This window comes from Leuresthes tenuis, unplaced genomic scaffold, assembly GCF_036924035.1.
Source record: "Leuresthes tenuis unplaced genomic scaffold, fLeuTen1.0.hap1 SCAF_16, whole genome shotgun sequence".
Taxonomy (NCBI): Eukaryota; Metazoa; Chordata; class Actinopteri; order Atheriniformes; family Atherinopsidae; genus Leuresthes; species Leuresthes tenuis.
In genome coordinates, this window is record NW_027325370.1 from 180,406 (window position 1) to 201,217 (window position 20,812).

General features: G+C 52.9%; 1 protein-coding gene across 2 annotated transcripts in view; it reads left to right on the plus strand.

Moving 5' to 3' along the window:
• plxnb3 (plexin B3) overlaps nt 1–20,812 on the plus strand; it is a 104,543-nt gene that overhangs the window by 56,761 nt on the left and 26,970 nt on the right. For both annotated transcript variants that reach the window (XM_072367990.1, XM_072367991.1), the window contains 11 exons: nt 989–1,121; nt 2,533–2,692; nt 9,900–10,008; nt 10,081–10,189; nt 10,270–10,386; nt 12,653–12,766; nt 16,514–16,604; nt 16,772–16,941; nt 17,018–17,169; nt 18,968–19,073; nt 20,090–20,226. In XM_072367990.1, coding sequence (XP_072224091.1) covers nt 989–1,121; nt 2,533–2,692; nt 9,900–10,008; nt 10,081–10,189; nt 10,270–10,386; nt 12,653–12,766; nt 16,514–16,604; nt 16,772–16,941; nt 17,018–17,169; nt 18,968–19,073; nt 20,090–20,226 — 1,398 coding nt within the window. The remainder of the gene's footprint in view (nt 1–988; nt 1,122–2,532; nt 2,693–9,899; nt 10,009–10,080; nt 10,190–10,269; nt 10,387–12,652; nt 12,767–16,513; nt 16,605–16,771; nt 16,942–17,017; nt 17,170–18,967; nt 19,074–20,089; nt 20,227–20,812) is intronic.

The following is a 20,812-nucleotide window of genomic DNA, read 5'->3' on the forward strand; positions in this document are numbered from 1 at the left end:
TTATTATCCATCCATCCATCCATCCATCATCCATCTGTTTTAAAAGTTTTATTAAACTTTTATCATAAAACAGACTTTTATTTTTACTGACTGGAGAAGAAGAAAACTCCAGTACAGGTGGTTTGATCGGCACCATCTGGTGGCCATGAGAGGAGCTGTGCTTTTTACATCTGAATATCTAAATCATATCATCTGCTGGATGCCACAAACCTTTGTGCAACTAAATAATTCCTAATCTGAATTTGCCGTGTTCAGTCCCCCAAACTCCACCGACCTCACTGTAAATCATCTCTGCTGTTTGATGCCCGACCCTCAGAGAAACCTCGGTGAACACATTGGTTCAGACGGCACCCTCCACCCACACATGAAAAACTTTCAATCCTGCTTTTTTCAGTTAAGAACAATCTCCAAAATAAAAGCGTTGCTTCACCCCCCAGATTTAGACACACATTTATCCTCTCTGGCCTGGATTATTGTAGTTATGGGCCAGAAATCCCTCTCCTGTCAGCAGCTGGCACAGGAAGCAGCAGCCTGCTTCTCTCTGGTTCTGATAGACGACGTCACATCAGCCCAATCCTGGCTGCCTCTACGCTTTAGAAGGGATTTTAAGATTTCACTGATCACTTTTAAAGCTTGAATGCATCTGGTCCCACGCTAGATATCAGAAATGTTGACCTCACAGCCTTGGATCCTCGGGGGCGGGGCCACTTTGCTATCAGGGCCCCTCGAGTTTGGCATTAATTTCCCTGTCCTTTGTTTATTTAATAATGTTATTCACATATTTTAAACTTTTATTCCCTGTTGTTTGTTTCTTGACTTTTGATAACTGTTCACAGTTTCCTTCACCTGGGTTTGGGTTAACTTAGCTTCTTACAGTTTGTAACTGTTATAAAAAGTTACTTCATAAATATTTGTGTTAGATCTTGTGATGCAGATATTAATCCTTTATTTTTGATTGATTCCAGTTCTGTTTTTTTTCTATGTCTAGATGTACCCGTAAACATCAGTGTCAGCGCCACCTGCAGGCCAACCATTGGCTCTGGAGTTTTGAACCGGCCAATCAGTGTGTCAGAGTACAGAGCCTGCAGCCAGCCAATCAGAGCAAGGAGGAGCAGAGACTGGTGTGTTATTGATGTTGTTCTGGTCTGGTAGAATTACCTTGTCTTCTGGAGCTCGGAATATAAACATAATATTCCTTTTTGTTGCTTTACTGATGATCTTCAGGTCTGTTTGCAGTGAGTTAGAAGCTGAAACCCACTGAAGCCTTCACTGGACGGTCTAACTGACCATAAAACCTGCATGAAGTCAAACTTTCTGAATGAAAATAAGACTTTTGTTTGGAGAATCTGTTTCTGTTCCACGGTTCTGCTGGTACTCTGGACCGTTCGGCTCCATAAAGTCGTTCTGCTGTCAGAAATCTGGCTCTGATGTTTTACTTCTCCTTTAAGTTTCATCAGAAAGTGGCCGGGCCTTCCTCGCGCCTCTTTGTCAAGAACGCTCTGCAGTTTCCACTGAAGTGCATCAGTTTGAGGTACAGGCAGGAGAAAACATGCCTAGTATCAGAGCTGAGGGACTCCAGGGATCAGCTGGTCAAAGGAATAGAGGCAGATGAGGGCAAGCCATCAGCAGGCTGCAGCTCAGAGAGGTCCAGTGACACCCTACCATGACCCTGCAACCTCTCCCACTGGTCTGGGAGTAAAGTGCACAATGTGCAACAACACCTCCACAGGCCTCCAACACATCCTGTCCTGGCGCTACAGGTGCAGACACAGCCAGCTCTGCTTACTCCTGGGTTAGGGTTAGCCAGGAGCTACAGAAGCTGAGTTCTTGGAGGTATGCAGGGTCGAGACCAGCAGGAAAAACAGCTCTGCTTACTCCTGGGAGGGCACGACAGCTGAGAGCTGACCAGGCAGCTAGTCTTCCCACAGAGGTCAAAGAGTCCTCTCTCAGACCAGACTGCGTGCTCCACAGCTGCAAGAAAGATCACCATCAACTCAGTCCTTTGAGAGGAAGGGATACCAACGACAAATGAGTTCAAGGGACGTATCGGGGGGCAGGCCAGGTAGCAACCTGGAGGTGGGATGCAGCAGCTTTGTGGGAAAGTCATTGATCCAACTTCTGAGGACAGCTGGAGTGACTGGGGGCCACCAAGGAGCTAGCAAACAAGGCAGAGAAGGCAAGCTACTGGTTGTGCCTTCAGACGAGGGATTGAACACCGAGATGAAACACCAGCTGGAGCTGAACAGGGGGCAAAACATCAGTGAATGGTTGCTCCAGCTGAAGACCCTGCAGCTGACCTGGAGGGCTTTAGAGCAGGAATACTCCACCTGTACAGATCAGCAGCTCAGCTCTGATGAAGCCTCTGAGTTACCCCCCTGTGATGTTGGTTGGTGTAGATCAGATTGGTTCAGATCTACGTTGTTTACAAAGAGTTCAGAACACAGCAGCTCGTCTTTAACTGACCTGAAAAAGCAGGAACACCAAACTCTGCTCTTGGCGTCCCTTCACTGACTCTGTGTTTCTGTCTCCAAGGTAACACTGTCTGTCGTCCAGCTTCCTGCTCTCCAGGGGGTGGAGTCTCTTTCCTGCGTCTTTGGGCACCTGCCACCTCAGCCTGCCAGCGTCATGGGAACAACTGTTACCTGTCAGTCACCGAAGCCGGAGCTCCTCCCAGCCATGCCAGCAGGAAGTGGTGAGCAGCCAGTTTCTGTAGGATTCATTCATTGTCCTGACTCCTGTCCTGACTCCTGTCCTGACTCCTGTCCTGACTCCTGTCCTGACTCCCGTCCTGACTCCCGTCCTGACTCCTGTCCTGACTCCTGTCCTGACTCCTGTCCTGACTCCTGTCCTGACTTGCTGACTGACTCCTGTCCTGACTCCTGTCCTGACTCCTGTCCTGACTCCTGTCCTGACTCCCGTCCTGACTCCCGTCCTGACTCCTGTCCTGACTCCTGTCCTGACTCCTGTCCTGACTTGCTGACTGACTCCTGTCCTGACTCCTGTCCTGACTCCCGTCCTGACTCCTGTCCTGACTCCTGTCCTGACTCCTGTCCTGACTCCTGTCCTGACTTGCTGACTGACTCCTGTCCTGACTCCCGTCCTGACTCCTGTCCTGACTCCTGTCCTGACTTGCTGACTGACTCCTGTCCTGACTCCTGTCCTGACTCCCGTCCTGACTCCCGTCCTGACTCCTGTCCTGACTCCTGTCCTGACTCCTGTCCTGACTTGCTGACTGACTCCTGTCCTGACTCCCGTCCTGACTCCTGTCCTGACTCCTGTCCTGACTTGCTGACTGACTCCTGTCCTGACTCCCGTCCTGACTCCTGTCCTGACTCCCGTCCTGACTCCTGTCCTGACTCCTGTCCTGACTCCTGTCCTGACTTGCTGACTGACTCCTGTCCTGACTCCCGTCCTGACTCCTGTCCTGACTCCTGTCCTGACTTGCTGACTGACTCCCGTCCTGACTCCTGTCCTGACTCCTGTCCTGACTCCCGTCCTGACTCCCGTCCTGACTCCTGTCCTGACTCCTGTCCTGACTCCTGTCCTGACTCCTGTCCTGACTTGCTGACTGACTCCTGTCCTGACTCCTGTCCTGACTTGCTGACTGACTCCTGTCCTGACTCCTGTCCTGACTCCCGTCCTGACTCCCGTCCTGACTCCTGTCCTGACTCCCGTCCTGACTCCTGTCCTGACTCCTGTCCTGACTCCTGTCCTGACTTGCTGACTGACTCCTGTCCTGACTCCCGTCCTGACTCCCGTCCTGACTCGTGTCCTGACTCGTGTCCTGACTCCTGTCCTGACTCCTGTCCTGACATGCTGACTGACTCCTGTCCTGACTCCTGTCCTGACATGCTGACTGACTCCTGTCCTGACTCCTGTCCTGACTCCCGTCCTGACTCCCGTCCTGACTCCTGTCCTGACTCCTGTCCTGACTCCTGTCCTGACTCCTGTCCTGACTTGCTGACTGACTCCTGTCCTGACTCCCGTCCTGACTCCTGTCCTGACTCCCGTCCTGACTCCTGTCCTGACTCCTGTCCTGACTTGCTGACTGACTCCTGTCCTGTCTCCTGTCCTGACTCCTGTCCTGACTCCTGTCCTGACTTGCTGACTGACTCCTGTCCTGACTCCCGTCCTGACTCCTGTCCTGACTCCTGTCCTGACTTGCTGACTGACTCCTGTCCTGACTCCTGTCCTGACTCCTGTCCTGACTCCTGTCCTGACTTGCTGACTGACTCCTGTCCTGTCTCCTGTCCTGTCTCCTGTCCTGACTCCTGTCCTGACTCCTGTCCTGACTTGCTGACTGACTCCTGTCCTGACTCCCGTCCTGACTCCTGTCCTGACTCCTGTCCTGACTTGCTGACTGACTCCTGTCCTGACTCCTGTCCTGTCTCCTGTCCTGACTCCTGTCCTGACTCCTGTCCTGACTCCTGTCCTGACTTGCTGACTGACTCCTGTCCTGTCTCCTGTCCTGTCTCCTGTCCTGACTCCTGTCCTGACTCCTGTCCTGACTCCTGTCCTGACTTGCTGACTGACTCCTGTCCTGACTCCTGTCCTGACTCCTGTCCTGACTTGCTGACTGACTCCTGTCCTGTCTCCTGTCCTGACTCCTGTCCTGACTCCTGTCCTGACTCCCGTCCTGACTCCCGTCCTGACTCCCGTCCTGACTCCTGTCCTGACTCCTGTCCTGACTCCTGTCCTGACTTGCTGACTGACTCCTGTCCTGACTCCTGTCCTGACTCCTGTCCTGACTCCTGTCCTGACTTGCTGACTGACTCCTGTCCTGTCTCCTGTCCTGACTCCTGTCCTGACTCCTGTCCTGACTCCTGTCCTGACTCCTGTCCTGACTTGCTGACTGACTCCTGTCCTGACTCCTGTCCTGACTTGCTGACTGACTCCTGTCCTGACTCCTGTCCTGACTCCTGTCCTGACTCCTGTCCTGACTTGCTGACTGACTCCTGTCCTGACTCCTGTCCTGACTCCTGTCCTGACTTGCTGACTGACTCCTGTCCTGACTCCTGTCCTGACTCCCGTCCTGACTCCCGTCCTGACTCCTGTCCTGACTCCTGTCCTGACTCCTGTCCTGACTCCTGTCCTGACTTGCTGACTGACTCCTGTCCTGTCTTCTGTCCTGACTCCTGTCCTGACTCCTGTCCTGACTTGCTGACTGACTCCTGTCCTGACTCCTGTCCTGACTTGCTGACTGACTCCTGTCCTGACTTGCTGACTGACTCCTGTCCTGACTCCTGTCCTGACTCCCGTCCTGACTCCCGTCCTGACTCCTGTCCTGACTCCCGTCCTGACTCCCGTCCTGACTCCTGTCCTGACTCCCGTCCTGACTCCCGTCCTGACTCCCGTCCTGACTCCCGTCCTGACTCCTGTCCTGACTCCTGTCCTGACTCCTGTCCTGACTTGCTGACTGACTCCTGTCCTGACTCCCGTCCTGACTCCTGTCCTGACTCCTGTCCTGATTTGCTGACTGACTCCTGTCCTGACTCCTGTCCTGACTCCCGTCCTGACTCCCGTCCTGACTCCTGTCCTGACTCCTGTCCTGACTCCTGTCCTGACTCCTGTCCTGACTTGCTGACTGACTCCTGTCCTGTCTTCTGTCCTGACTCCTGTCCTGACTCCTGTCCTGACTTGCTGACTGACTCCTGTCCTGACTCCTGTCCTGACTTGCTGACTGACTCCTGTCCTGACTTGCTGACTGACTCCTGTCCTGACTCCTGTCCTGACTCCCGTCCTGACTCCCGTCCTGACTCCTGTCCTGACTCCCGTCCTGACTCCCGTCCTGACTCCCGTCCTGACTCCTGTCCTGACTCCTGTCCTGACTCCTGTCCTGACTTGCTGACTGACTCCTGTCCTGTCTCCTGTCCTGACTCCTGTCCTGACTCCTGTCCTGACTTGCTGACTGACTCCTGTCCTGACTCCTGTCCTGACTCCTGTCCTGACTTGCTGACTGACTTCTGTCCTGACTCCTGTCCTGACTCCTGTCCTGACTCCTGTCCTGACTTGCTGACTGACTCCTGTCCTGTCTCCTGTCCTGACTCCTGTCCTGACTCCTGTCCTGACTTGCTGACTGACTCCTGTCCTGACTCCTGTCCTGACTCCTGTCCTGACTCCCGTCCTGACTCCCGTCCTGACTCCTGTCCTGACTCCTGTCCTGACTCCTGTCCTGACTTGCTGACTGACTCCTGTCCTGACTCCTGTCCTGACTCCTGTCCTGACTCCTGTCCTGACTCCTGTCCTGACTTGCTGACTGACTCCTGTCCTGACTCCTGTCCTGACTTGCTGACTGACTCCTGTCCTGACTTGCTGACTGACTCCTGTCCTGACTCCTGTCCTGACTCCCGTCCTGACTCCCGTCCTGACTCCTGTCCTGACTCCCGTCCTGACTCCCGTCCTGACTCCTGTCCTGACTCCCGTCCTGACTCCCGTCCTGACTCCCGTCCTGACTCCCGTCCTGACTCCTGTCCTGACTCCTGTCCTGACTCCTGTCCTGACTTGCTGACTGACTCCTGTCCTGACTCCCGTCCTGACTCCTGTCCTGACTCCTGTCCTGATTTGCTGACTGACTCCTGTCCTGACTCCTGTCCTGACTCCTGTCCTGACTCCCGTCCTGACTCCCGTCCTGACTCCTGTCCTGACTCCTGTCCTGACTCCTGTCCTGACTCCTGTCCTGACTTGCTGACTGACTCCTGTCCTGTCTTCTGTCCTGACTCCTGTCCTGACTCCTGTCCTGACTTGCTGACTGACTCCTGTCCTGACTCCTGTCCTGACTTGCTGACTGACTCCTGTCCTGACTTGCTGACTGACTCCTGTCCTGACTCCTGTCCTGACTCCCGTCCTGACTCCCGTCCTGACTCCTGTCCTGACTCCCGTCCTGACTCCCGTCCTGACTCCCGTCCTGACTCCTGTCCTGACTCCTGTCCTGACTCCTGTCCTGACTTGCTGACTGACTCCTGTCCTGTCTCCTGTCCTGACTCCTGTCCTGACTCCTGTCCTGACTTGCTGACTGACTCCTGTCCTGACTCCTGTCCTGACTCCTGTCCTGACTTGCTGACTGACTTCTGTCCTGACTCCTGTCCTGACTCCTGTCCTGACTCCTGTCCTGACTTGCTGACTGACTCCTGTCCTGTCTCCTGTCCTGACTCCTGTCCTGACTCCTGTCCTGACTTGCTGACTGACTCCTGTCCTGACTCCTGTCCTGACTCCTGTCCTGACTCCCGTCCTGACTCCCGTCCTGACTCCTGTCCTGACTCCTGTCCTGACTCCTGTCCTGACTTGCTGACTGACTCCTGTCCTGACTCCTGTCCTGACTCCTGTCCTGACTCCTGTCCTGACTCCTGTCCTGACTTGCTGACTGACTCCTGTCCTGACTCCTGTCCTGACTCCTGTCCTGACTCCTGTCCTGACTTGCTGACTGACTCCTGTCCTGACTCCTGTCCTGACTCCTGTCCTGACTCCCGTCCTGACTCCTGTCCTGACTCCTGTCCTGACTCCTGTCCTGACTCCTGTCCTGACTCCCGTCCTGACTCCTGTCCTGACTCCTGTCCTGACTCCTGTCCTGACTTGCTGACTGACTCCTGTCCTGACTCCTGTCCTGACTCCCGTCCTGACTCCCGTCCTGACTCCTGTCCTGACTCCTGTCCTGACTCCTGTCCTGACTCCTGTCCTGACTTGCTGACTGACTCCTGTCCTGACTCCTGTCCTGACTCCTGTCCTGACTCCTGTCCTGACTCCTGTCCTGACTTGCTGACTGACTCCTGTCCTGTCTCCTGTCCTGACTCCTGTCCTGACTCCTGTCCTGACTCCTGTCCTGACTTGCTGACTGACTCCTGTCCTGACTCCTGTCCTGACTCCTGTCCTGACTTGCTGACTGACTCCTGTCCTGACTCCTGTCCTGACTCCCGTCCTGACTCCTGTCCTGACTCCTGTCCTGACTCCTGTCCTGACTCCTGTCCTGACTCCCGTCCTGACTCCTGTCCTGACTCCTGTCCTGACTCCTGTCCTGACTCCCGTCCTGACTCCTGTCCTGACTCCTGTCCTGACTCCTGTCCTGACTTGCTGACTGACTCCTGTCCTGACTCCCGTCCTGACTCCCGTCCTGACTCCTGTCCTGACTCCTGTCCTGACTCCTGTCCTGACTCCTGTCCTGACTTGCTGACTGACTCCTGTCCTGACTCCTGTCCTGACTCCTGTCCTGACTTGCTGACTGACTCCTGTCCTGTCTCCTGTCCTGACTCCTGTCCTGACTTGCTGACTGACTCCTGTCCTGACTCCTGTCCTGACTCCTGTCCTGACTCCTGTCCTGACTCCTGTCCTGACTTGCTGACTGACTCCTGTCCTGACTCCCGTCCTGACTCCCGTCCTGACTCCTGTCCTGACTCCTGTCCTGACTCCTGTCCTGACTTGCTGACTGACTCCTGTCCTGTCTCCTGTCCTGACTCCTGTCCTGTCTCCTGTCCTGACTCCTGTCCTGACTCCTGTCCTGACTCCTGTCCTGACTTGCTGACTGACTCCTGTCCTGACTCCCGTCCTGACTCCTGTCCTGACTCCTGTCCTGACTCCCGTCTTGACTCCCGTCCTGACTCCTGTCCTGACTCCCGTCCTGACTCCTGTCCTGACTCCCGTCCTGACTCCCGTCCTGACTCCTGTCCTGTCTCCTGTCCTGACTCCTGTCCTGACTCCTGTCCTGACTTGCTGACTGACTCCTGTCCTGACTCCTGTCCTGACTCCTGTCCTGACTCCCGTCCTGACTCCTGTCCTGACTCCTGTCCTGACTCCTGTCCTGACTTGCTGACTGACTCCTGTCCTGACTCCTGTCCTGACTCCTGTCCTGACTCCTGTCCTGACTTGCTGACTGACTCCTGTCCTGACTCCTGTCCTGACTCCTGTCCTGACTCCTGTCCTGACTCCCGTCCTGACTCCCGTCCTGACTCCTGTCCTGACTCCTGTCCTGACTCCCGTCCTGACTCCTGTCCTGACTCCTGTCCTGACTTGCTGACTGACTCCTGTCCTGACTCCTGTCCTGACTCCTGTCCTGACTCCTGTCCTGACTCCCGTCCTGACTCCTGTCCTGACTCCTGTCCTGACTTGCTGACTGACTCCTGTCCTGACTCCTGTCCTGACTCCTGTCCTGACTTGCTGACTGACTCCTGTCCTGACTCCTGTCCTGATTCCTGTCCTGTCTCCTGTCCTGACTCCTGTCCTGACTCCTGTCCTGACTCCTGTCCTGACTTGCTGACTGACTCCTGTCCTGACTCCTGTCCTGACTCCTGTCCTGACTTGCTGACTGACTCCTGTCCTGACTCCTGTCCTGACTCCTGTCCTGACTCCTGTCCTGACCCCCGTCCTGACTCCCGTCCTGACTCCTGTCCTGACTCCTGTCCTGACTCCTGTCCTGACTCCTGTCCTGACTCCTGTCCTGACTCCTGTCCTGACTTGCTGACTGACTCCTGTCCTGACTCCTGTCCTGACCCCCGTCCTGACTCCCGTCCTGACTCCTGTCCTGACTCCTGTCCTGACTCCTGTCCTGACTCCCGTCCTGACTCCTGTCCTGACTCCTGTCCTGACTTGCTGACTCACTCCTGTCCTGACTCCTGTCCTGACTTGCTGACTGACTCCTGTCCTGACTCCTGTCCTGACTCCTGTCCTGACTCCTGTCCTGACTTGCTGACTGACTCCTGTCCTGACTCCTGTCCTGACTCCTGTCCTGACTTGCTGACTGACTCCTGTCCTGACTCCTGTCCTGACTCCCGTCCTGACTCCTGTCCTGACTCCTGTCCTGACTCCTGTCCTGACTCCTGTCCTGACTCCTGTCCTGACTTGCTGACTGACTCCTGTCCTGACTCCTGTCCTGACTCCTGTCCTGACTCCTGTCCTGACCTTTCTGCTTGCAGATCACATGATCCTGCCCGTTTCCCTGATGTTTAATCAGGTCAGCATCACCACAGGAAACATGACCTTCTACGACTGTGGAGCCGTGAGTCGCCTGAACCAGAGCTCCCAGTAAGACACCCAGCAACAGCCAGTCTTTGAAGAGGAAGGTGGCTGTGATTCTGATGATAATGTGTGTTTCAGGTGTTTGGCTTGTGTCAGCACTGCATGGAGGTGTAACTGGTGTCCTCTGGATCAACTTTGCACTCACAAGCAGAACTGTCCAAACCAGAACATCATCCAGAACCAGAGGGTGAGACCACTGTCCATCCATCCATCAGTTTGTCTGTGTGACTGATGTTTTGTCTCAGTCTCCCTTCTGTCTACCTGCAGGACTCTCCTGGTCCCACTTCCTGTCCTCTGATCTTCTCCCTAAAGAGTCCTGCCTTAGTGCCCATGGGCCTGAGCACCACAGTGGTTCTGCTGGGTCGGAATCTGGACGTTTACACGGTGAGACTCTGTTTATTGTTGTTCTTCATGTGTCGACCCTCTGAGACGGGGGGGGGACAGGATCTGGAGGTGCAGTCGGGGGGAGGAGGGCGTCTGGTTTGGGAACCTCAGGGTTACTTCTGTTGACCTTCAGCTCACAGCTGAGTGTGAAGCAGCTGGGATGAAAGTCAGCTCTTCCAGATCTGAGGCCACGGTTCTGAACCTCCGGGTCGGGGATGAGTCTCTGCCTCAGCTGATGATAAAATGGATGGATGGATGGATGGTGGATGGATGGATGGATGGTGGATGGATGGATGGATGATAAATGGATGGATGGATGGATGGTGGATGGATGGATGGATGATAAATGGATGGATGGATGGATGGTGGATGGATGGATGGATGATAAATGGATGGATGGATGGATGATGGATGGATAATAAATGGATGGATGGATGATGGATGGATGGATGGATGGATGGATGATGGATGATGGATGGATGGATAATAAATGGATGGATGGATGGATGGATGGATGGATGGATGGTGGATGGATGGATGGATGATAAATGGATGGATGATGGATGATGGATGGATGGATGGATGGATGGATGGATGGATGGATGATGGATGGATGGATGGATGGATGGATGGATGGATGGATGCATAATAAATGGATGGATGGATGATGGATGGATGGATAATAAATGGATGGATGGATGATGGATGATAAATGGATGGATGGATGGATGGATGATGGATGATGGATGGATGGATGGATGGATGGATGGATGGATGGATGGATAATAAATGGATGGATGGATGATGGATGATAAATGGATGGATGGATGGATGGATGGATGGATGATGGATGGATGGATAATAAATGGATGGATGGATGGATAATAAATGGATGGATGGATGATGGATGGATGGATAATAAATAGATGGATGGATGGATGATGGATGGATGGATGATGGATGGATGATGGATGGATGGATGGATGATGGATGGATGGATGGATGATGGATGGATGGATAATAAATGGATGGATGGATGGATAATAAATAGATGGATGGATGGATGGATGGATGGATGATGGATGGATGGATAATAAATAGATGGATGGATGGATGATGGATGGATGGATAATAAATGGATGGATGGATGGATGGATGGATGGTGGATGGATGGATGGATGATAAATGGATGGATGATGGATGATGGATGGATGGATGGATGGATGGATGATGGATGGATGGATGGATGGATGGATGGATGGATGGATGGATGGATGGATGCATAATAAATGGATGGATGGATGATGGATGGATGGATAATAAATGGATGGATGGATGATGGATGATAAATGGATGGATGGATGGATGGATGATGGATGATGGATGGATGGATGGATGGATGGATGGATAATAAATGGATGGATGGATGATGGATGATAAATGGATGGATGGATGGATGGATGGATGGATGGATGATGGATGGATGGATAATAAATGGATGGATGGATGGATAATAAATGGATGGATGGATGATGGATGGATGGATAATAAATAGATGGATGGATGGATGATGGATGGATGGATGATGGATGGATGATGGATGGATGGATGGATGATGGATGGATGGATGGATGATGGATGGATGGATAATAAATGGATGGATGGATGGATAATAAATAGATGGATGGATGGATGGATGGATGATGGATGGATGGATAATAAATAGATGGATGGATGATGGATGGATGGATGATGGATAATAAATAGATGGATGGATGATGGATGGATGGATGGATGGATGGATGGATGGATAATAAATGGATGGATGGATGATGGATGGATGGATAATAAATGGATGGATGGATGGATGGATGATAAATGGATGGATGGATGGATGGATGGATAATAAATGGATGGATGGATGGATGGATGGATGGTGGATGGATGATAAATGGATGGATGGATGATAAATGGATGGATGGATGGATGGATGGATGGTGGATGGATGATAAATGGATGGATGGATGATAAATGGATGGATGGATGATGGATGGATGATAAATGGATGGATGGATGATAAATGGATGGATGGATAATAGATGAACAGCAGAGTCAGAATATCCCATAATGTATCCATAATGTAACACAAGGAACTGGATGTTTTCTCTCTTATTTAAGAGATTTATTAATTAATTTTAATAAATGTATTTGTTTCAGATGTTTAATTAGATGAAGAATGACTCTGTGGAAACTGTTTGGTCTGCAGGATGAAGCTCAGTATTTGTGCGTCATTGAGATCGAAGGAGTTCAGTTTAACCTGACAGCTGCTGTGGAGAGAACACCTGACAACACCCACACCTTCACCTGCAGCAGCCACCGGGTAACACTCACTGCCCCCACCTGTCTGACACCTGCCTCCACCTGTCTGACTGCCTACACCTGTCTGACTGTCTCCACCTGTCTGACTCTCTCCACCTGTCTGACTGCCTCCACCTGTCTGACTCTCTCCACCTGTCTGACTGCCTCCACCTGTCTGACTGCCTCCACCTGTCTGACTCTCTCCACCTGTCTGACTCTCTCCACCTGTCTTACTCTCTCCACCTGTCTGACTCTCTCCACCTGTCTGACTCTCTCCACCTGTCTGACTGCCTCCACCTTTCTGACTGCCTCCACCTTTCTGACTGCCTCCACCTGCCTCCACCTGTCTGACTGCCTCCACCTGCCTCCACCTGTCTCCACTTGTCTGACTGCCTCCACCTGTCTGACTGCCTCCACCTGTCTGACTGCCTCCACCTGTCTGACTGCCTCCACCTGCCTCCACCTGTCTTACTCTCTCCACCTGTCTGACTCTCTCCACCTGTCTGACTGCCTCCACCTGTCTTACTCTTTCCACCTGTCTGACTCTCTCCACCTGTCTGACTGCCTCCACCTGTCTTACTCTTTCCACCTGTCTGACTCTCTCCACCTGTCTGACTCTCTCCACCTGTCTGACTCTTTCCACCTGTCTGACTCTATCCACCTGTCTGACTCTCTCCACCTGTCTGACTGCCTCCACCTGTCTGACTGCCTCCACCTGTCTGACTCTCTCCACCTGTCTGACTGCCTCCACCTGTCTGACTCTCTCCACCTGTCTGACTGCCTCCACCTGCCTCCACCTGTCTGACTGCCTCCACCTGCCTCCACCTGTCTGACTGCCTCCACCTGTCTGACTGCCTCCACCTGTCTGACTGCCTCCACCTGTCTGACTCTCTCCACCTGTCTGACTGCCTCCACCTGTCTCCACCTGTCTGACTCTCTCCACCTGTCTGACTGCCTCCACCTGTCTGACTCTCTCCACCTGTCTGACTCTCTCCACCTGTCTGACTGCCTCCACCTGTCTGACTGCCTCCACCTGTCTCCACCTGTCTTACTCTCTCCACCTGTCTGACTGCCTCCACCTGTCTCCACCTGTCTGACTGCCTCCACCTGTCTGACTGCCTCCACCTGTCTGACTGCCTCCACCTGTCTCCACCTGTCTGACTCTCTCCACCTGTCTGACTGCCTCCACCTGTCTCCACCTGTCTGACTCTCTCCACCTGTCTGACTGCCTCCACCTGTCTGACTCTCTCCACCTGTCTGACTGCCTCCACCTGCCTGACTGCCTCCACCTGTCTCCACCTGTCTGACTGCCTCCACCTGTCTGACTGCCTCCACCTGTCTGACTGCCTCCACCTGTCTGACTGCCTCCACCTGCCTCCACCTGTCTGACTGCCTCCACCTGTCTCCACCTGTCTGACTGCCTCCACCTGTCTCCACCTGTCTGACTGCCTCCACCTGTCTGACTGCCTCCACCTGTCTGACTGCCTCCACCTGCCTCCACCTGTCTGACTGCCTCCACCTGTCTCCACCTGTCTGACTGCCTCCACCTGTCTGACTGCCTCCACCTGTCTGACTGCCTCCACCTGTCTGACTCTCTCCACCTGTCTGACTGCCTCCACCTGTCTTACTCTTTACACCTGTCTGACTCTCTCCACCTGTCTGACTGCCTCCACCTGCCTCCACCTGTCTGCACCTGTCTTACTCTCTCCACCTGTCTGACTCTCTCCACCTGTCTGACTGCCTCCACCTGTCTTACTCTCTCCACCTGTCTGACTCTCTCCACCTGTCTGACTGCCTCCACCTGTCTTACTCTTTACACCTGTCTGACTCTCTCCACCTGTCTGACTGCCTCCACCTGCCTCCACCTGTCTGACTCTTTCCACCTGTCTGACTCTCTCCACCTGTCTGACTCTCTCCACCTGTCTGACTGCCTCCACCTTTCTGACTGCCTCCACCTTTCTGACTGCCTCCACCTTTCTGACTGCCTCCACCTGTCTCCACTTGTCTGACTGCCTCCACCTGTCTGACTGCCTCCACCTGTCTGACTGCCTCCACCTGCCTCCACCTGTCTTACTCTCTCCACCTGTCTGACTCTCTCCACCTGTCTGACTGCCTCCACCTGTCTTACTCTTTCCACCTGTCTGACTCTCTCCACCTGTCTGACTGCCTCCACCTGTCTTACTCTTTCCACCTGTCTGACTCTCTCCACCTGTCTGACTGCCTCCACCTGTCTGACTGCCTCCACCTGTCTGACTGCCTCCACCTGTCTGACTCTCTCCACCTGTCTGACTGCCTCCACCTGTCTCCACCTGTCTGACTCTCTCCACCTGTCTGACTGCCTCCACCTGTCTGACTCTCTCCACCTGTCTGACTCTCTCCACCTGTCTGACTGCCTCCACCTGTCTGACTGCCTCCACCTGCCTCCACCTGTCTTACTCTCTCCACCTGTCTGACTCTCTCCACCTGCCTGACTGCCTCCACCTGTCTGACTGCCTCCACCTGTCTCCACCTGTCTGACTGCCTCCACCTGTCTCCACCTGTCTGACTGCCTCCACCTGTCTGACTGCCTCCACCTGTCTGACTGCCTCCACCTGCCTCCACCTGTCTGACTGCCTCCACCTGTCTCCACCTGTCTGACTGCCTCCACCTGCCTGACTGCCTCCACCTGTCTGACTGCCTCCACCTGTCTCCACCTGTCTGACTCTCTCCACCTGTCTGACTGCCTCCACCTGTCTGACTCTCTCCACCTGTCTGACTCTCTCCACCTGTCTGACTGCCTCCACCTGTCTGACTGCCTCCACCTGTCTCCACCTGTCTTACTCTCTCCACCTGTCTGACTCTCTCCACCTGCCTGACTGCCTCCACCTGTCTGACTGCCTCCACCTGTCTCCACCTGTCTGACTGCCTCCACCTGTCTGACTGCCTCCACCTGTCTGACTGCCTCCACCTGCCTCCACCTGTCTGACTGCCTCCACCTGTCTCCACCTGTCTGACTGCCTCCACCTGTCTGACTGCCTCCACCTGTCTGACTGCCTCCACCTGCCTCCACCTGTCTGACTGCCTCCACCTGTCTCCACCTGTCTGACTGCCTCCACCTGTCTGACTGCCTCCACCTGTCTGACTGCCTCCACCTGTCTGACTCTCTCCACCTGTCTGACTCTCTCCACCTGTCTGACTGCCTCCACCTGTCTGACTGCCTCCACCTGTCTGACTCTCTCCACCTGTCTGACTGCCTCCACCTGTCTGACTGCCTCCACCTGTCTGACTCTCTCCACCTGTCTGACTGCCTCCACCTGTCTGACTCCCTCCACCTGTCTGACTCTCTCCACCTGTCTGACTCTCTCCACCTGTCTGACTGCCTCCACCTGTCTGACTGCCTCCACCTGTCTGACTCTCTCCACCTGTCTGACTGCCTCCACCTGTCTGACTGCCTCCACCTGTCTGACTCTCTCCACCTGTCTGACTGCCTCCACCTGTCTGACTGCCTCCACCTGTCTGACTCTCTCCACCTGTCTGACTGCCTCCACCTGTCTGACTGCCTCCACCTGTCTGACTCTCTCCACCTGTCTGACTCTCTCCACCTGTCTGACTGCCTCCACCTGCCTCCACCTGTCTGACTGCCTCCACCTGTCTCCACCTGTCTGACTCCCTCCACCTGTCTGACTGTCTCCACCTGTCTGACTGCCTCCACCTGTCTCCACCTGTCTGACTCTCTCCACCTGTCTGACTGCCTCCACCTGTCTGACTGCCTCCACCTGTCCTTCTGTAGTTTCAGTTTGCCGTCACTCAGCTGCAGTACTCCGCGCTCATCTACCTGCGCAGGGCTCAGAGACGCATCGATGCCTCACCTGGACTCCAGCGTAAGAAACTGTTTCTGTGAAGATTTAGTGTCTTTAGGGAAGAACTGGGTCGAGTTCTTCAGAGACCCATTCCTGCAGAACCGGGTTGAGGATGGGTGTTACAGTCCGAACAAAGACAGAAAACCTACAGTTTTGATCATATTTGTCGACATTTCATCTACTTTCAGTCCAGCTGTATGACTGCTCAGCTGGCCAATCAGATTGCTCGCAGTGCAGAGCGGTGCCTGAGGAATATGGCTGCGTGTGGTGCCCGGGAAGCCCCGCCCCCAGCTGTGTTTACAGACAGTCGTGCTCCAGGGTACCTGCAGACACCTGTCCGCCTCCTCAGATCACAGCAGTGAGTCCACGAGCCTGTCTGTCATCCTCAGAAGTCCTGCTACCGTGGAAACTGTTCAACCTTTGTCTGTGTTCAGGTCCTGCCGCTCTCTGGGCCTTTGGAGGGTGGAGTCCAGGTGACGATCACAGGGTCAAACCTGGGCATGAGGTACCAGGACGTGATGGGCGGAGTTACAGTGGCAGGTGTTCAGTGTGTGATTCAGCCTGAAGGATACCAGATCTCCACCAGGTAACTCTTCCTCTGAACCAGCCAGTCTTTATATTCACCCTCAAACTAAACCCAGACGTCCTGGTTCAGCAGACTGTAAACGTTCATCTGAAAAGTACCAGGTGAAGCTGCCAGGAAACACATTTATGTTCTACTCATCATTCTGAAACCGCCATCTGCCTCTAGGCTTCTCTAACGCTCCCTGACACACATCCTTCGATACTTCCCCAGAGACTCATCACCAGCATAAATAGCATACTGAAGCTACAGCGGCTAACTTTAGCATATATGGAGAAGTTAGTGTGTCCTGGACGCTAGTTTCTTGGATCCAGTCAAGGTGACATCATGTACTTCTGGTCCTGTAGGTCCAGTAAAGATGATCAGGAGCTGTAGGTCTGGACTCCACTGACACCAATTCAATTCAATTTTATTTATATAGCGCCAGATTACAACAATCATCACAAGGCACTTAAATAATATAGAAACCTCTGGCAGAACCAGAACCAGGAAGGGTGGCCATCCGCCTCGACCAGCTGGGGTTTGAGAAGACAGAAAAGAGGGAAAAGAGGGGGGAAAAACACCATAACACCATTCAAAGGATACCTGCTGGAACAGGGAAACACAAGTTAATAACCACAATAATGTCACATGGACAGAAAATCATTTGAGAAATTAAACAGGGGGAAAAGAGAGAAAAGTGAGGGAAGGTGAGACAGATGAGGTCCCCCAGCAGTCTAAGCCTATAGCAGCTTAACTATGGGATGTTTCAGGATTACCTGAGCCATCCCTAACTATAAGCTTTATCAGAAAGGAAAGTTTCAGCCTGATCTTAAAGGTAGAGAGGGTGTCTGCTTCCTGAAGCCAAACTGGCAGCTGGTTCCACAGAGAGGGGCCTGATAACTGAAGGCTCTGCCTCCCATTCTGCTTTTAGGGGCCTGATAACTGAAGGCTCTGCCTCCCATTCTGCTTTTAGGGGCCTGATAACTGAAGGCTCTGCCTCCCATTCTGCTTTTAGGGGCCTGATAACTGAAGGCTCTGCCTCCCATTCTGCTTTTAGGGGCCTGATAACTGAAGGCTCTGCCTCCCATTCTGCTTTTAGGGGCCTGATAACTGAAGGCTCTGCCTCCCATTCTGCTTTTAGGGGCCTGATAACTGAAGGCTCTGCCTCCCATTCTGCTTTTAGGGGCCTGATAACTGAAGGCTCTGCCTCCCATTCTGCTTTTAGGGGCCTGATAACTGAAGGCTCTGCCTCCCATTCTGCTTTTAGGGGCCTGATAACTGAAGGCTCTGCCTCCCATTCTGCTTTTAGGGGCCTGATAACTGAAGGCTCTGCCTCCCATTCTGCTTTTAGGGGCCTGATAACTGAAGGCTCTGCCTCCCATTCTGCTTTTAGGGGCCTGATAACTGAAGGCTCTGCCTCCCATTCTGCTTTTAGGGGCCTGATAACTGAAGGCTCTGCCTCCCATTCTGCTTTTAGGGGCCTGATAACTGAAGGCTCTGCCTCCCATTCTGCTTTTAGGGGCCTGATAACTGAAGGCTCTGCCTCCCATTCTGCTTTTAGAAACTCTGGGAACCACAAGGAAACCTGCAGCCTGAGAGCAAAGTGTTCTGTTGGGGAAATATCCAACTGTGAGATCTTTAAGATGTGAGAGGACCAGCAGAGTCTGTTCTTCAACACCTCTGAGAAACCAGCATCTTCTTATTCTTCTCTGACAGCCACAGTGCTTCCTGTTCCTCAAAAACAGCTTTTACTGAATCAGCAGCTGTGACGCAGTTACCTGTCCTCACCTGCATCCCCACCTGTCCATGTCTCTGTTAGGGTTGTGTGTGAGCTGCAGCCCAGTGGGAGGCAGAGGGAGGGGCCTGCGTTGGTTACCGTGGGAACAACTCCACCTGGCATGTCAACACAGATGTTCACCTATCGGGTAAGAATGAGTTCTACATCTCCACATGTTGAACCTGATCCTCTCTCAGGACACGCAGTTGTTCTACTCACCAAAATATAGAGACCGGGTCCAACTAGATTCAGATTTCATCCAGACTTGGACCCTTGCAAAACCCTCAGTGACCTCTGCTGTACATACAGTGACCTTTATTCTGGCTCCAGGAATCCAGTCAAGCTCAGCTCAGTTCAGTTCAGCTCAGCTCAGCTCAGTTCAGCTCAGCACAGTTCAGCTCAGCTCAGCTCAGCTCAGGTTAGTTCAGCTCAGCTCAGCTCAGCTCAGTTCAGTTCAGTTCAGCTCAGCTCAGTTCAGTTCAGCTCAGTTCAGTTCAGTTCAGCTCAGCTCAGTTCAGGTTAGTTCAGTTCAGCTCAGTTCAGTTCAGCTCAGTTCAGTTCAGCTCAGTTCAGCTCAGTTCAGGTTAGTTCAGTTCAGCTCAGCTCAGTTCAGTTCAGTTCAGCTCAGTTCAGTTCAGCACAGTTCAGCACAGTTCAGCTCAGTTCAGCTCAGTTCAGGTTAGTTCAGTTCAGTTCAGTTCAGCTCAGTTCAGTTCAGTTCAGCACAGTTCAGCTCAGCTCAGCTCAGCACAGTTCAGCTCAGTTCAGTTCAGTTCAGCTCAGTTCAGTTCAGCACAGTTCAGCTCAGTTCAGCTCAGTTCAGGTTAGTTCAGTTCTTTAGAAGGAGGTCCACCTCTGACTCCCAGGCCTGCTTCCAGCTGTGACCCAGAATCTTTGGCATCACTTAATCAGCTGAGGGACAGCAGCATTGTTGGTTAGGGTGAAGTGTTGGTGCCAGCGCATCCTTACAAAAGCACACCAGTTTGGTTCTGTAATAACTCCTGTTGCTGGCTCAGAGGCATATAACCCTAACCCTTTTACCTTCCATTCCAACTCTTATTGAGTATTTACATCAAAAGCTCTGATTCTCTCAGCTTTTTTATGTCTAACAAAACACTGAAGTTGAACTGCTTCCATCATGCACCTGTCTGCGTGACTCTGCAGGACCCTCAGCTGCTGACTCTGGTTCCTGATAAAGGGCCGGTCTCTGGAGGAACCAGGCTGACCATCAGAGGAAAACAGCTACTGACGGGACAAACGTCAGATCTGAGGGCCTTTCTGGGCTTACAGCCCTGCTACATGTGAGTCCCCTACAGCCACCACTGCTAATCTCACTACTGCAAACAGTGCTACTAGCATAACCACTAACTCTACTAGCATAACCACTAACTCTACAAGCATAACCACTAACTCTACAAGCATAACCACTAACTCTACTAGCATAACTACTCCTTCTACTAACATAACCACTAACTCTACTAGCATAACTACTCCTTCTATTAGCATAACCACTAACTCTACTAGCATAACCACTAACTCTACTAGCATAACCACTAACTCTACTAGCATAACCACTAATTCTACAAGCATAACCACTAACTCTACAAGCATAACCTCTAACTCTACTAGCATAACCACTAACTCTACTAGCATAACCACTAACTCTACAAGCATAACCACTAACTCTACAAGCATAACCACTAATTCTACTAGCATAACCACTAACTCTACTAGCATAACCACTAACTCTACTAGCATAACCACTAACTCTACTAGCATAACCACTAATTCTACAAGCATAACCACTAACTCTACAAGCATAACCTCTAACTCTACTAGCATAACCACTAACTCTACTAGCATAACCACTAACTCTACTAGCATAAC